Here is a 16,914-nt window from a genome sequence, read left to right as displayed (position 1 = left end):
GAAGGATAAAATAATAAACAGAGATAAGTACGTATGTACTAGACAAAAGAATAGGGTACAAACGAATCGACGGTGGAAATAAAGAAAGAAGGTGCGTGGTCTGTTTTTTTTTTACCAAACGTGTAATTTCTTTTGTATTTAAAAATATTTCTATTTTATTGAAAAATTAATATTAAATTCTTTATTTTGCAAATATTTTAATTTATAATTATGAAATACATCGAATATATAATAATTGTATTATATGAAATATTTTACAAAAAAGAATAATTACAAAATACATCAGCGAAAAAGAATTGAGAACACTGTAGAATACAAATGCAGCTGACAAGTTCCATTCAAAACCAAGTAAATTACTGTCACATTTTAAGTCGCATATAAGAAAATTATACCTATTATTAATTGTAATATTTGCGTATTTAAGAAACTGAGGATACAGGAAAGGTATATGAGATGGACACTGGAAGTAGATTGGAGGACACCAGGGTACATGATAAGAGAAGAAGGAAAAAGAGATTAATTGGGAACAAGAGCAGCGAAAAGAGTTTGGAAGTATGAGGAGAAACTAAGGAGAGGAAAAGGATGTGAGCTGGCGAGAGAATGCTGAAGGGAGGCGCGGAAGAGAGAAAAGGGGGAGAAGCTGAGATGAAGAAGTGGAAATGGGAAGAAGGGAGGAAAAGGTTTAGAGAGAGGATAATGCAGGACAGGGAGAAGGTTGTTGAGAGTTCGGAAGAGATTGAAAAAGAGGAAAAAAGGCGGCAGGAGGACGAAAGGTGGATGAAGGTACAAAGCTCCAGATATAATAAATGGTACAGGCTAGTGATAGCGGAGGGGTTACCGAAATATTTGAAAAGCAAGTGGAGTGAAGAGAGGAAGAGAAGAGTGGCGAGATTCAGATTAGGGAATGAGATGAGTGAAGGAGGATACTGGGAGAAGGAGGAGAGGAGACGATGCAGGGTGTGCAGGTGGGAGAGAGAGACGTGTGAGCATTTGTTAAAAGGTTGCATCAGAACGATAGGTGAGGAGGACAGGAGAGGAATAGAAGAAAAGATAAAAGAGATTTTGGATCAGAGTGGAATAAGGGAAGATTGGATGAAGAGGATTGAGAGACGAGGGGAGGGGAAAAGGAGGAAAGCTGAAGCAAAGAAGAGAGTAGGGTTCCAGAATTGGAATAAGAACGCAGAAGAAGTAATTTTTTAGCAAGATAACATCCGTAAAAGCCAGAGAAAGGCTAAAGATGGGTTTAAAGTTCATGGATTTACTTTCTCTGACTTCCCCCATAGTCTCCCGATTTCAAACCAATAGAGGATATACCTATGGAGTTTACTGAAAAAAGCAGTTTTTAATTTCGATCATAACTCGAGATTTATTCTTGAATTGTGGTCAAAAGTAAAAATCGCTTAGAAAAAAATTAAGCCTAAAAAGAGCAAAAATTGAGTAAATAGCATGCCAAGACGCAAAAAAGCCGTATTGAAAGCTAAAAGAGGGTATACGAGTTACTCAAATTTCGTTTTTCTTAGATACAAAAAATTGATCAAATCAAAGATTTGTTAATTTTCTTTAATTTTGCTTAAATTATGCAACATATTTAAATTATTTTGCTACAATCTGAATTACGAAAGCTATGAAAATACTAAAAACTATGAGAGCATTTGATCAATTGTTTGAGTTACTGTATATATAGGTATAATACATCATAAATTATAGAAAGTAACTGTTTAATTCAAATATTCAAAATACAAATAGACATTGCTTCTATAATTTAGTTTATTCATATTCAAACTGTTGTTTATGTTTAGATCAAATATAAATACAAGAAATAGGTTATTTTTGTTCAAAAAAACTATATTCAGATTACAGGATTTATAGGTAAAATATAATTTTCACATCAATATAATTGCATCAATATCGTAAAAAGTGTAAATTATTCATATTATAGTTCATACTTTTAAATTATTTTAACAAATTTCTCATTATAAACGTTGATGTATTTTTATTTTTTTTATTAATGAAAGACTGAAAATAAATTTAAATAACAAGAAAATTCGTATCCTATTACAGATTGAATATTGTTAAATTCTTTTAGTTACAAAAGTAAAAATTCATTATACATACATATCTATATATGTTTCTTATTTAATTCTATCCTTATCAGTGGAATATATTTTGACATTAGCAACTACAAATATACAATTTCAAGATTACAAACAAAAAACAAAACGAAAAAGAAAAGAAATGTTAACAATTAACGATAAATCAGATAATATAACAAAAAAAATTATGCCCTTTATTTTAATTGAATAAATATAATGTTTATTTTAATTTATAGTTTATTTAATATCAGAATCCACAGGCATAAAATTTATATTTTATATACGTTAAAAGAAATGTGTAATTCATTTTAATATATTTTTTAGCTTTTTTTAAGAGTCGAAATATTATAAAATTCAATAGAAATTCATAATTAATTAAATATATGTAATAAGAAAGATAATCTAGATGAAGCTTTAGTTTTTACACAGAAAATCAAAAAAAAATTAAAACTAACCAATCAGTTTGCAGAATTTAGGTGTCATTTTTATATTGACAGCACTCTTAAAAACATTGAGATCGTTTAAAAGAAAATAACGGTTCAATCCAGCTTGAACGGGTCGTAAATGCAGTTGTTTCACTTACTCATGAATATTTTTATTGCACATTATTGACAACTATTTTAGTCCTTCGTAGATATTTATTATAATACTTTTTTATTTTATAGAGTAGTCCCGTTTCAGGCTGGACTTTGAACATGAAATGTAGAGAAGTGCTGATATTCCCAAGGTGTCGAGGTAAGCTCCAAATCATTTTCGCTGTCTTATTGTGACAATACGATCGTTGTCCTACGCTTTTCTCCTCCTTTCTTCTATTTTGTCAACAACGGTGATTAAAGAACGATTTTTAGCTGATGGTTTCTTCTTGAATGGGTCACTGAAAATAATTTCCGGCTTATAATCGAGTTTTTCTTTCCAAATTTGCTCTTCAACCGGCGAGATTAATGCTGGAGTAAGAAATATCACGTGACAGTGGCTAGCAGTTGGTTAACATTATATACTGTTCTTGAAGCTGTTCACATATGAAAATAGAAATGAAAGATATAAATACGCAGTTATATATGCATATGCATGTATTAGGAAAGCCGAAATTAATCCAAATTTGTCTTTGATTACGAAATTAATAATATATTTATAGATAATTTCCATCCTCTTCTAACACTTTACGCCATAAACGAGGCAGTTGTTCGATATTATTTCTAAAAACGTATAAATCATTAAAAACCTTTTCAAAGTAGGTTTTCACTTCTCCAACATTGTTAAAGTTCTGATCTCTTAATCTACGTTTTAACGATTTGAAAATGTTATACGATGTGCAAAGATCTAATGAATAGGGTGGATGAGGTAAAAGTTCCAATCCAAGCTCCGTTATTTTTTTCTGTACTACATGTGCAGCGTTTCGCCATGCTTTTTCTTGATGAAGGATCCAGTTTTGTCCATTGACCAAAACAGATCTTTTTTTTATTAACTCATGTTTCATTCGTTCGAGTTGTTCGCAATACATTATAGTTGTAACGGTCTGACCAGGCTCGAGCAATTCATAGTGTATGATTCCAAAAATATCCCACCACAGACAAACAAGTATCTTCTGTATTGTTAGTGATTGTTCAGGTGTCGAAACAGATGCTTCTCCCGAAGAAAGCAATTGTTTTTCTGGTACAGAATATTTGCATACTACCCACTTCTCATCTCCAATAATCAGTCGTTGCAAAAACGGATCGGCTTCATGCCGAGACAAAAGAGACGCGCAGATGGTACGCCGTTGAAAGAGCACCGTCTCCATCAATTCTCCAGGAACCCACATTTCGTTCCTCCACACCCTTTCTATGCGCCTAAGATAACTTCTAATTGTTTTCTCTGTAAATTTCATTTTCAATGATAATTCCTCAACTGTTTGACGAGGATTTGAATCGATCAACTCCTTCAGTAACTCCAACTTATCATATTTTTTTATTTGTGGGTCATCTTCAAGAGTCCTATCTCCGTTTCGAAACTTGCGAAACCATGCATAACACTTTCTTATTGTCAAAACATTACCGTAAGTATCGTTAATTTTGTTCACTGTTTCGAAACAGTCCATTCCTTGATCGAACAAATATAGCATATATTGACGTAAGTGTAATTCGTTTATTCTTGTCCTTGACATATTTCCTCCTTGGTAAAACAATAATTTGTTAACAGAAAAATACAATTTACAACCAAGATTGAACGTAACTAAATTTTCGTGTTTACAGGACCGTGTACCGACACAAACCAAATGGAAATGAATTCATCGAAGAAATTTTGAATTCATTTGATCCTTCTAATACATGTAAATATTTTTGATAAAGTTTACAAACTAAATCAATCTAGTTTAGCTTTAAACTGACGTTATTTCAAATATTATTATTGTTACATCTATGAAATATTGTAAATAAAACTAATACGGATCATATTCGAAAAATAAAAAGTAATTTATGGAACCAGTTGAAATTGTTTTTTTACAGTTTTAATAAATCCTAACGCAGTTCTTTTTGAAAAAAAGCTGCCAAAAAAAATCAATTTTTTTTATTTATAAGAATAAAATCTTAAACATTGCCAGCGCAAAAAAATTAAAAAAATACAAAAGTAATGAAAATTTGTATAGCAGCATAAATTACAACGCCGCTCGAATTAACCCTAGTTAATCTATTTGGGATATTACAAAAACATAAAAACTATATCAACATTTTTGTTGTCACAATTTTATCATCCATATTATTAGTATAAAAATTTTATAGGTAATTTTTTTAAGAGAAATATAATCAACAAATAGCAAACCAGTTTATTTTATTTTATTGAAAAATACTCTTAGTTATATTAATTCTGTCCAATTCAAATTTCACTTTATCTTACAATTTGTATACGATATCCTAATTAGGTATAATTACATATTTTGAGAACGATTAGGTAAAGCTTAGGGAAGGTTATATTTTATGAGTTTTAATTTTTAAAAAAAGACACTGTGTGGAATAAAAATGTCAAAATATAGTGAAGTATTACTGAGGTAGAATCAGCAAACTTGATCTTAAACATTTTATTAGACCATCCCACATAACATAGAAACTTTCTAAAAATTTTCTAAAACATTTCTTGAAGAGTTTTAAGTCTTATAAAAGGTTTCAAAAAAATCTTTCTACAAGGAGAAATGTCTGCGTTTAGAAACTTGCAAAGGATTTCTAAAAAGGCTTTTGAAAGATTTTTTAAAACCTTTTGACTATATTTTGGAAAAGGTTTCTAGAGAACATTTTTGAAACTTTAAAAAAAAAAACAATTTAGCTTCCCCAGTCAGGGCTCACTGACTAATTCCTCTCACGAATGCCCGGGTAAGTTTGGCATGGAGGCGCTCGTCCCACAGAAGGTTTTTGGAAGATTTTCTGAAATCTTATCGTTATGTTTTGTTAAGGCCGGCGATACAAGTAAAATAAAAAAAAAATCGAATTTTTTTTTTCATAGATAGTTAGTTTAATATCTTAAAAATATGCCCCTAAATTTTTAGAATGAAATTCCCATTATTATGTATCGATTAAAAATTCTTTTAAGTGCTCCGCCTCAACTCAGCGCTAGACGCCAACGCTAAAATTTGAAAGCGTTTTTCTCAAAACGACTTTTTTCAAACTGACGTTCAAGATAACTCAAATAGTTCTCAACCGATTCTTATGAACTTTAGCACACAGTTTTTTTGTAGTATTAGCATCTAGTTGAATTGTTAGAATGCCACCAAAATTCTCAAAAATTGCCATTTTTGACCCAAAAACCGTTAAAAAAAGGGTCAAAAATCAGACTCTTTTTGTCTGAGTCGTGCTAATTTACGATTTTTTGACTTTTTAGTTTTTCCTTAGTTCAACTAGAAGATACATGTTTTATTAATACGCTCCGACCCTTTTTTTTCATTGTAGAGTGCTGTAACTAATGTTAAAAATCACGCTGATTGATGCTTTCGTCGCGAGGGCCTCAGGAGTTTGGTTATTACAGCGGTAATTTTGAAAAAAAAAATTAAAAAAAAATCGGATTCTTATATTTTAATATGAAATGAATAAACGTGCTAAATTTCAAAACGATTCATTTATTCCTTTTATTTTAAATAAGCCTCTGAAAAACGGTCAAAATTTAGGAGTTTACATGCACCGCCGGCCTTAAAGGTTTCTATAAATATGTTTGAAATGTTTTTGACATATGTTTCATAATATTTTTACAAACTTATTTGAAATATTGTATGAAATCTTTGCAAAAGAATCCTGCAAGGTTTTATAACTTTTTATTTAGAAATATTTGATCATAAAGTTTTTGCAAAAAATAATATTTTTTTAAAATATTTTAGAAATCTTTCCGATACCTATCGCCAAAGATTTCAAGAAAGTTTTTAAAAATGATTTGAGAGATATTATTGAAAAGATTACAACATGATTTACAAAACGTTGTAAAAAAATTATTAAAAGAAAACTTTTAAAAACCTTTCTGCAACATTTAATGAAATATTTTTAATAATATTCTTACAAACTTTCTTGTAATATTCTACGAAATTTTTTAGCATGATTTCTGCTAGGTTTCATGGAAATAGTTTTATACATTTTAATTACTCATACATTAAAATATTTTAAAAATATTCTTGAAACATTTTTGCAAAATTTTTATGAATCCTTTTCACAATATTTTAGAATGATGCCTGCAAGGTTTCTGAAAGATATTTTGGGATTAATTTACGAAAATTTTCGCTGAAAGATTTCAAAACTTATCGTGTTATGTAGAAAGAATTAACTATAAAATTTTTATACTAATCATATGGAAGATAAAATTGTGATAACAAAAACGATGATCATAGTTTTTATGTTTTTGTAATATCCCAAATAGATTAACTAGGGTTAATTCGAGCGGCGTTGTATTTTATGCTGCTATACAAATTTTCATTACTTTTGTATTTTTTTAATTTTTTTGCGCTGGCAATGTTTAAGATTTTATTCTTATAAATAAAACAAAATTGTTTTTTTTTTGGCAGGCTTTTTTCAAAAAAACTGCGTTAAGGATTTATTAAAACTGTAAAAAAACAATTTCAACTGGTTCCATAAATTACTGTTTATTTTTCGAATATGATCCGTACTAGTTCTATTTACAATATTTCATAGATGTAACAATAATAATATTTGAAATAACGTCAGTTTAAAGCTAAACTAGATTGATTTAATTGTTAAGCTTTATAAAAAAAAATTTAAATTTACAGGAGAATGTTTACTAAATCCTATCTTTGAATTTAAATGTATTAGAAGGATCAACTGTAATAAAAATTTCTTCGATGAATTCATTTCCATTTGGTTTGTGTCGAGACACGGTCCTGCAAACACGGAAATTTTGTTATTACGTTCAATCTTGGTTGTAAATTGTATTTTTTGGTTAACAAATTCTTGTTTTACCAAGGAGGAAATATGTCAAGGACAAGAATAAACGAATTACACTTACGTCAATATATGCTATATTTGTTCGATCAAGGAATGGACTGTTTCGAAGCAGTGAACAAAATTAACGATACTTACGGTAATGTTTTGACAATATGGAAGTGTTATGCATGGTTTAGTAAGTTTCGAAATGGAAATAGGATTCTTGAAGATGCCCCACAAATGAAAAATTCTGATAAGTTGGAGTTTTTGAAGGAGTTGATCGATTCAAATCCTTATCAAACAATTACAGAATTATCATTGAAGATGGGCTGTTCAGTGAAAACAACTCATAGTAATCTTCATAGCATAGGAAGAGTGTGGAGGAAAGGAATGTGGGTTCATGAAGAATTGATGGAGACGGTACTCGATCGACGGCGTACCATCTGCGGGTCTCTTTTGTCTCGGCATGAAGCCGATCCGTTTTTGCAACGACTGATTATTGGAGATGAGAAGTGGGTAGTATGAAAATATTCTGTACCAGAAAAACAATTGTTTTCTTCGGGAGAAGCATCTGTTTCGACACCTGAACCATCACTAGCAATACAGAAGAGACTTGATTGTGTGTGGTGTGATACTTTTGGAATCATACACTATGAATTGCTCGAGCCTGGTCAGACCGTTACAACTATAATGTATTGCGAACAACTCGAACGAATGAAACATGAGTTAATAAAAAAAAAAGATCTGTTTTGGTCAATGGAAAAAACAGGATCATTCATCAAGAAAAAGCATGGCGAAACGCTGCAGATTTAGTACAGAAAAAAATAACGGAGCTTGGATTGGAACTTTTACCTCATCCACCCTACTCATTAGATCTCTGCAGATCGAATTTCCTTTTCAATTTGTTAGAACGTAGATTAAGAGATCAAACCTTTAACGATGTTAGAGAGATGAAAACCTGTTTGGAAAAGGTTTTCAATGAACTACCAGTAATCGTTCTTCAACGTGATATCTTAGAATTTTCTAATCTCTGGCGTTGTGTTTTAAAATGTAATGGAGATTATTATTAAGTATAATATTAATTTCGCCAGCAAAAAAAATGTTGATTACTTTTCGGTTTCCCTAATACATGCATAAGCTTACATAACTGCGTATTTATATCTTTAATTTCTATTTTCATATGTGAACAGCTTCAAGAACAATACATAATGTTAACACTGCTAGCCACTGTCACGTATACGTGACATTTCTTACTCCAGTATTAATCTGGCCGGTGGCAGAGCAAATTTGGAAAGAAAAACTCGATTATAAGCCGGAAATTATTTTCAGTGACCCATTCAAGAAGAAACCATCAGCTAAAAATCGTTTTTTAATCACCGTTGTTGACAAAATAGAAGAAAGGAGGAGAAAAGCGTAGGACAACGATCATATTGTCACAATAAGACAGCGAAAATGATTTGGAGCTTACCTCGACACCTTGGGAATATCAGCACTTCTCTACATTTCATGTTCAAAGTCCAGCCTGAAACGGAACTACTCTATAAAATAAAAAAGTATTATAATAAATATCTACGAAGGACTAAAATAGTTGTCAATAATGTGCAATAAAAATATTCATGAGTAAGTGAAACAACTGCATTTACGACCCGTTCAAGCTGGATTGAACCGTTATTTTCTTTTAAACGATCTCAATGTTTCTAAGAGTGCTGTCAATATAAAAATAACGCCTAAATTCTGCAAGCTGATTAGTTAGTTTTCATTTTATTCGATTTTCTGTGTAAAAACTAAAGCTGCATCTAGATTATCTTTCTTATTACATATATTTAATTAATTATGAATTTCTATTGAATTTTATAATATTTCGACTATTAAAAAAAGGTAAAAAATATAATAAAATGAATTACACATTTTTTATTACGTATATAAAATATAAATTTTATAACTGCGAATTCTGAGATTAAATAAACTATAAATTAAAATAAACAATATATTTATTTAATTAAAATAAAAGGCATAATTTTTTTTGTTATATTATCTTATTTATCGGTAATTGTCAACATTTCTTTTCTTTTTTGTTTTATATTTTGTTTGTAATCTTGAAATTGTATATTTGTAGTTGCTAATGTCAAAATATATTCCACTGATCAGGATAGAATTAAATAAGAAATATATATATAGAGAAGAAATATATATATATATATATATATATATATATGTATGTATAATGGATTTTTACTTTTGTAACTAAAAGAATTTAACAATATTCAATCTGTAATAGGATACGAATTCTCTTGTTATTTAAATTTATTTTCAGTCTTTCATTAATAAAGAACATAAAAATACATCAACGCTTATAATGAGAAATTTGTTAAAATAAATTAAAAGTATAAACTATAATACAAAATATTTGCACTTTTTACGATATTAATGCAATTATATTGATGTGATAATTATATTTTACCTATAAATCCTGTAATCTGAATATAATTTATTTGAACAAAAATATCCTATTTCTTGTATTTATATTTGATCTAAACATAAACAATAGTTTGAATATGAAAAAATTAAATTATATAAAGAATGTCTATTTGTATTTTGAATATTTGAATTAAACATTTACTTTATATAATTTATGATGTATTATATCAATATATACATTAACTCAAACAATTGATCAAATGTTTTCATAGTTTTTAAATTTTTCATAGCTTTCGTAATTCACATTGGACAGAAATAATTTCAATGTGTCACACATTATACATGTAAGATTTATTGTATTAAAATAAGAAAAATGTTTATTTTAATATAAGAAATACTTAAATATTACGGTTTGAGATAAGAATTGGAAAGAAAAGGTAAGTAATAACCACTAGTTAAAAGAGCACGGCATGGCTCAGTCGGTAGAGCGCTCGACTAGTCTCACCTGACCTCTCGAGGAGTGAACATCGTGAACGCCGCGTACCGTCAAAAACGATAGAAAGCGAAATTCATCCCTGGCAGCCACTGCTGCGTGCCAGTTAAATAAGTGAGTGCATAAGTGACATGGCCCTTTTTACTCCACATTCCCATTATACATATATTCAAATATAGTTGGAGAAAAAAAAAAAAAAAAAAAAAAAAAAAAAACCGGCGTCCTAATGGCGTCGGACGACAACAATGGCGTGAACGCGCCAGTGATAAAATATAATAAGCCGCGTGCTCAATATAAACATACTAGCGGAACCCGAGACTCTCTACAGCTAGATAAAATTTTTAAAGAATTCATGGCAAAAATGGAGCCAAAGCGTGAAGAAGTTACACCAAATTTGGTAACGCGAAAAAGAAAGGGATCAGATGCGTCCACGCCGTCCATAGGGACCGAGCCGCTAGACTGTCACGCCAACTGGTAACAGAAATGTGCAAAAAACGGGTAATCAAAGTAAAGCAACAACACGTTATTTTCAATTTAGTTAATGTTGTTTAAATAAATATTAAAAAATTAATCGAAATGTCTCGATCAGGAAAATCTTGTTGTATCAAAGGATGCACAGAAAAATCTCGTCATAAGTGGCAAGTCGATATGCCAGTGAAATTTTATTGTTTTCCCTCGAGTAAATGTGGTGCCTCATGGAAGGATGATAAACGTATAAAGTGGATAAATGCAGTAAAAAATTATGTGTAAGTAAGAAATTATAATTATCAACAGCAGTGGCATAGTAATTTAAATATTACAAAATCAAACCGAGTAGTATTTCATTTGAATAAAAAGTTCCATATAACAATTAAATTAAAATTTATATAATAGTATAAATTTAACCTTAAAATTTCGTTGTTTTTTTTTTAGTAAAAATCCGAAAAAATGGGAGCCAAATCAACATACAAGAATTTGTAGTGCTCATTTTATAAATAATAGTAAATCAGACAACTCATATCACCCATCTTATGTTCCTTCGATTTTTCCTGGAAAAGAAAACACAAGAAATTCCATTCAACGTCTACAACGATTTGAACGGTCAAGAACACGTCAATTAAATAAGGAAATGAACGTCAAAGAATCAATATTAACTGACAGTATCAACAGCAATAATTCTATTGAAGATAATAAAAATAATTCAAGTGACATTGAAATGAAGCAAGACGCAGGAGAAATGATAACAGAAACTGAGGACAGCTGTGATAGGGACGTGAATGTTATGAATGTTTCTCCCCCAGCCTATCGAAGTATTACTTCTCAAACTGAGGAATTCATTCCTGATATTTCAACTGATAATTGTACTTATTTTTTTTGTAATATGAATAATCATGATGGTATTAATACTGCAGCAGTCCAAGTTAATATATCTGTAAAAAAAACTGCAGATAAAATGTGTGAAACTTCGATGCCGCCTATGAAAAAAAATGTTCAAGATTCCAGTTGCGATCCAATCAATTTCGAGTCTGTACAATCTCATTGCAAAGGGTTCCATGGATTTTCATCTATTACAAGTAATGAAACTATGAGTAGCTTAACAGGTGTTACATTATCTATCTTTCTATGGCTTTTGAATCAACTCCCAGAATGTAAACGTTCTGGCATTGACAAAAAAACAAAATTATTAATTACGTTAATGAAGCTGAAAACCGGTTTGACATTTACTGCGATTTCTGTCTTATTTAATATTCATCGGACTACTGTAAATAAAATATTCGTAAAGAATTTGCAACAGTTAAATATTCTATTGAAAAATTTTATATTCTGGCCATCTAAAGCCGCTGTTCAAGCAACTTTACCTGAATCATTTAAGCTACATTATCCAAACACTCGTGTTATCATTGACTGCACCGAAGTAAACACAGAAGTTCCACCAGCAGTTAAACATCGAGTTTTAATGTATTCAGATTATAAGCATCATCACACAATGAAATTTTTAGTAGGGTGTACTCCAAGTGGATTTATAAGTTTTCTGTCAAAGTGTTATGGTGGTCGTGCTGGTGATTGTTTTATCACAAATGATTGTGGTCTAATAGATTTAATTGAACCTGGTGATGTTGTGCTAGCAGATAAAGGTTTCCCGCAAATACAAACAACAGTGCAAGAGAAAAATGCGATTTTTATTATGCCTCCGTTTTGCAACAAAAATCAATTTACACCTGAGGAAGTTGATGAAACTTACAATATTGCTTCAGTGAGAATACACATTGAAAGAGTGAATCAACGAATAAAAGACTTTAATATTCTTTCCAAAGTACCAGTGTCACTTTTGCCTCATGTTGATGAAATTGTTTTTGTCATATGTGCTATCATAAATATTCAAAAGCCCCTGTTTAAACAAGAAAAATCAGAAATAGAATGATAAAAAAATATGATTAAATTGTAAAAATAACTAATTGTAAATTTAGAGGATAAAACGAAATCCATAATTGTAATTAAATATAATTTTTATTAAACTCTGATACATAAACTATGATCAATATCAAAATATTAAAACAAATTAATATATAACTATTTACTAGTATGTTTGTACTTCATTTACTTGTATTATACTTAATAAATAATCTTTGAACGTAATGCTTAAAATAAAATTTTTCTAGTTTAGGAACTACCGTACTTAAAAAAATTTCATCACGAGCAATTGTTATCAAAACACAGCCCCGAGATGAGTATACGAATAAATCACATAAAGCGATATTTGTAATATACATTTGCAGTTGTACCTGAGTGTAAATGGAATGAGTTGTACTCAGGTGTAATCCATTTTCATCTGATTTTAAATATTGCACATTACATTTTCCATTCTCAGCATCATATATAGGTATCTTCTTGCACGTATAAGGACACTTTATTTCTACTAATTTTTTTTGCCAAATAGCAGAACCATAAATCAAAATAGCATCCGGCGAGCAGCATAACCAGGGTTGATTAATGTTAACGACCACACCGACTTGAACAATTTCGAAATTTTGGTCCACAAGCTTTTTGTATTCTTTTAAAGCTACACTTTCCATTTTCTTACCATACGCCATGGCTTGTGTCTCAGCTTTACTTGGTGTTAATAGGTTAGTGATTGCTTTTTCAATATCAAAACGATCCCCTTTTAACTTATGACCATTACTTGCTGTTATTCGGAAGATACGCTGTTTGTACCACTCGTCTATCTTAGACTGGAGAATAGTTTTAATGCAAATATTGATAATTTTTGTACTATCACAACTAACTTCTTTCAAATAAAATTCATAAACATCACTTGCTACTGAATTTTCTCGAGAATAAATCTTATTCACCAATTGCAGCTGAATCACTTCCTGGATAACGTTATTCACCTTTGTTTCTACATCACGCTTATCATTTACTTTTACTAAAGCAGCAAGTGATTCAGCTGCAATAATTTCCCTCTCATCTCTTTTATCTACGTTTATCATTGTACAAAGAGGACACCCGGACATATCCTCTGGAAAGACGAGTGATTCCAACTTTAGTGGTACCACTTTCGGATTCTTATCGGTGTAAGGAGGTGGAGTAAATAATTTACTTATTTTTACTTCTTTTTCATACTCCAAGAGCTGGCGACGAGATGGTTTTCCCCATTCTTGACCATGGTTTGTTTTTGAATCAGCAGAATCTGGTGAGTTTACGTAATAAGCGACTGCACAAATATGTTTACATTTGCCAGCTAATCCGGCTTTGCACGTACACACAGCATTACTTGTATTGCGCTGATCATCTAGCTAAAAACAAAAATTTTCTGATTAACATTATTTTTTAGATTTTTTAATTATGTAATTAAGTGTAAAAAAAGTTAGATGTCAATACTTACTGTAATTTTAACATTATATGTTTTAGACACACTTGTCTGAGCAACAACATCAGCGGTTATGGTTACTAGACCATTTAATAATTTTTTCTCAATCACATCAAAAACATGCCCAGACTCATGTAATTTTTTACCTTTTGTATCGTTTTGACCTCGAATAAGAGTATTTTTTATTGGTTGAAAACCATATTTTATTATTTTTTCCATTATTAACAAAAAAATACATAATCTATTATCACACTTTTTACCCGTTTTTTGCTTTTATTAAACACCAGAGCGCGCCACTTCCGACAAGTGTGCTGCCTCTACAGTTAGGGCTCGGTCCCTATACAGAATATAGAAGAAAAAGAGAATATATTTAAGAAAAAGGGTTTCATCGCGTTATACTGTTTACATTTGGACGAAGCTAACAATAGGTTGTCTATCTCTCTTGCACGCATGGAAGTTAAGAGTCTGCGCATGCGTGCCATGGCGACCTACGTCACAATGAGTAAGAGCACGATAGCTTCATTTTCTGTTTCTTTCTACAAAGGCGTAGGACTAAGGGAGTAATTACCTGTCTTTAAATTGGGATATTTCCTACAGGTAAATATTTATAAATATAAATTCAACACCAAAATTTAAAAAATAAATTAAAAATTCATATGAAAAAGAAAATTTTTTAAATAACCCGTTTTAAGCGAAATATCGAGCAAAAACCGTTTTCACCCCTTGATTTTTAATAGAAGGGATGAAAAAAAAAATTTTTTGTTTCCCTACGATTATTCTTTGTAGTTTTTTAAAGATAATTAAAAAAAAAAATTTTAAAAAGTCCAATTTTTATATTTTTTATTGAATTTTCATTTTTTGAGTACTTTGAACCGTCGTAGGGGTGAAAGGGTGCGTTTTAGGGGAAAAATGGTTTGATATAGATAGGCCTAAAATTTTATGCTCTACAACTTTTATTTGAAACTTTTTTTGATATTTTTAACATATAATTAAAAAATCGTATTTCAGGATAGTTTTAAATTTTTATCACCCCTTCCCGTTAGTTGAGAACTTTTTTACTTTGCCTACAGTTTTGTACGCATTTTTCTGATAATTTCCATATTTTTTCAGCCGTATAGCTCAAAAACCCGATTTCAGGGCTATTTTGACTGGACTAATTAATATGAATTTGTCGGTGCTGAATAGGGGTTCGAGCAACGGCACGATAGTCAATGTGATCAACATCATGCGTTGTCGAGTGAAAAACAGAGCATGTCACAGAGTACTGTTTCATTTTGGGAGGAATAATTTAGTGGTAGGTCGCTCGTATAGAAACTATTTGCCAGTTCGAGTACATTTTCCCAGGATTTCAATGAAACAGACATTATTATGCTTAAACAATTTTATTTCAATATATATTTCTCATTACATGATTTTTCTCTACCTATATTTCTATACAGCTAAAAGAACGCAGCAAGTAATGTTTGTAGATTTACAAACATGTTTGAGCACGGAATGCCAGTGGTATCTACATTTTCTTGCCAATCACATACGTTGGCTGCTTCTTTAAAAACTAAATTTGCCGGACACGATTGCTCGTAGGCAATGATTTTCGACGGATCTCTTACATCTTTAACACATTGATAGTAATTATGACAATCGCAGAATCTCTTGCCGAGGCCGGTGGTACGACACTTACTGGAGATACATTTGTTCCATGGTTCTCGATCGCCGCTAGATCTACTTTCATTGCCGCTGCCAGATTCTCCGCCGCTGCCAGATTCGCCGCCTCTTTTTCAACTAATCGTCAAATTGCTTGTCTTCATGGCAAACTACTTCAACATTATGTCCGATTCTTTGGGCGTAATAAAACCTACTGCAAAGTTTTTACCCTTTTTCTCGTCAAATTCGCCAATGTAGTTGGAAACAAAAGTGGCAGAGGCAGAAACAACAACAGGATTGATTGGTGGTGTTATTGAAATGTATGTATTTGTCGGATTTAGAGTGTACAAATTGACGTTGCGACATAGTAAGTTAGGATTTACATTGACCACATTATTTTCCGCATCGACATTTGTTGATTGTTGCCGTCGCCGAGTACACGCATCAACGTGTCGCAATTCACCATGAAATGTGGTCAATCGTGATATGAGAAAATGATCGGCATTATTATTTACATTGATAATTTTATTATTTAACAGGCTAAAACCATTGTCAAAAAAGGACTTATCAAAGTACAGAATCATTTTGTCGCATTCACCATATATATATATATTACATACGTACGTACAAACTATAAATACTGTAGTGGATTGTTTTCGATGAAGGGGAAATGCTTATAGGAATTTAATGGATTGCTTGAACACTTCGTATTCGTGCTCATTGCTTGCGGCAATACGATCATCACGCATACGCAAAATCTTATATTCTGGTGACAATTCGAAGATTTTATCCACAACACCGTGCTCGGGTAGAGTTACTTGCTCACCACCAATCTTAAATTGATAGGGAGCAATGCATTTGGCGTCGATCGTTGGCATTTTCCACTTTATAATTAGATCATTTTGAACAATGATGAATATATCGTAGAGAGTTTCATCGTAGGTCTGTGGTTTGAGCGCGTCGTAGAATCGTTGTACTTCAATTGGATTTCCGTCTGCACGCATTGACAAAATGTTCCGATCAATTTAGTCCAAT

The 16,914-nt window shown here is 31.0% G+C and overlaps 1 protein-coding gene across 1 annotated transcript; it reads right to left on the bottom strand.

Moving 5' to 3' along the window:
• Nucleotides 1–12,531: 12,531 nt before the first annotated feature.
• LOC149031843 (uncharacterized) lies at nt 12,532–14,598 on the bottom strand. Its single transcript, XM_089174521.1, has 3 exons — nt 14,254–14,598; nt 13,154–14,164; nt 12,532–12,759 (listed from the first exon to the last, which is right to left on the bottom strand). Exons 1-3 carry the CDS (start codon nt 14,455–14,457, stop codon nt 12,694–12,696), a joined length of 1,281 nt encoding a protein of 426 aa, XP_089030647.1. The 5' UTR covers nt 14,458–14,598; the 3' UTR covers nt 12,532–12,693.
• Between the last annotated feature and the right edge of the window lie 2,316 nt (nt 14,599–16,914).

The sequence above is a fragment of the Polistes dominula genome, unplaced genomic scaffold (assembly GCF_049000335.1).
Source record: "Polistes dominula isolate Pdom_NZ unplaced genomic scaffold, Pdom_raw_medaka contig_68, whole genome shotgun sequence".
NCBI classification, from domain to species: Eukaryota; Metazoa; Arthropoda; class Insecta; order Hymenoptera; family Vespidae; genus Polistes; species Polistes dominula.
Note: the sequence above shows the minus strand (reverse complement) of the source record. Positions and strands in the feature narration are given on the sequence as shown.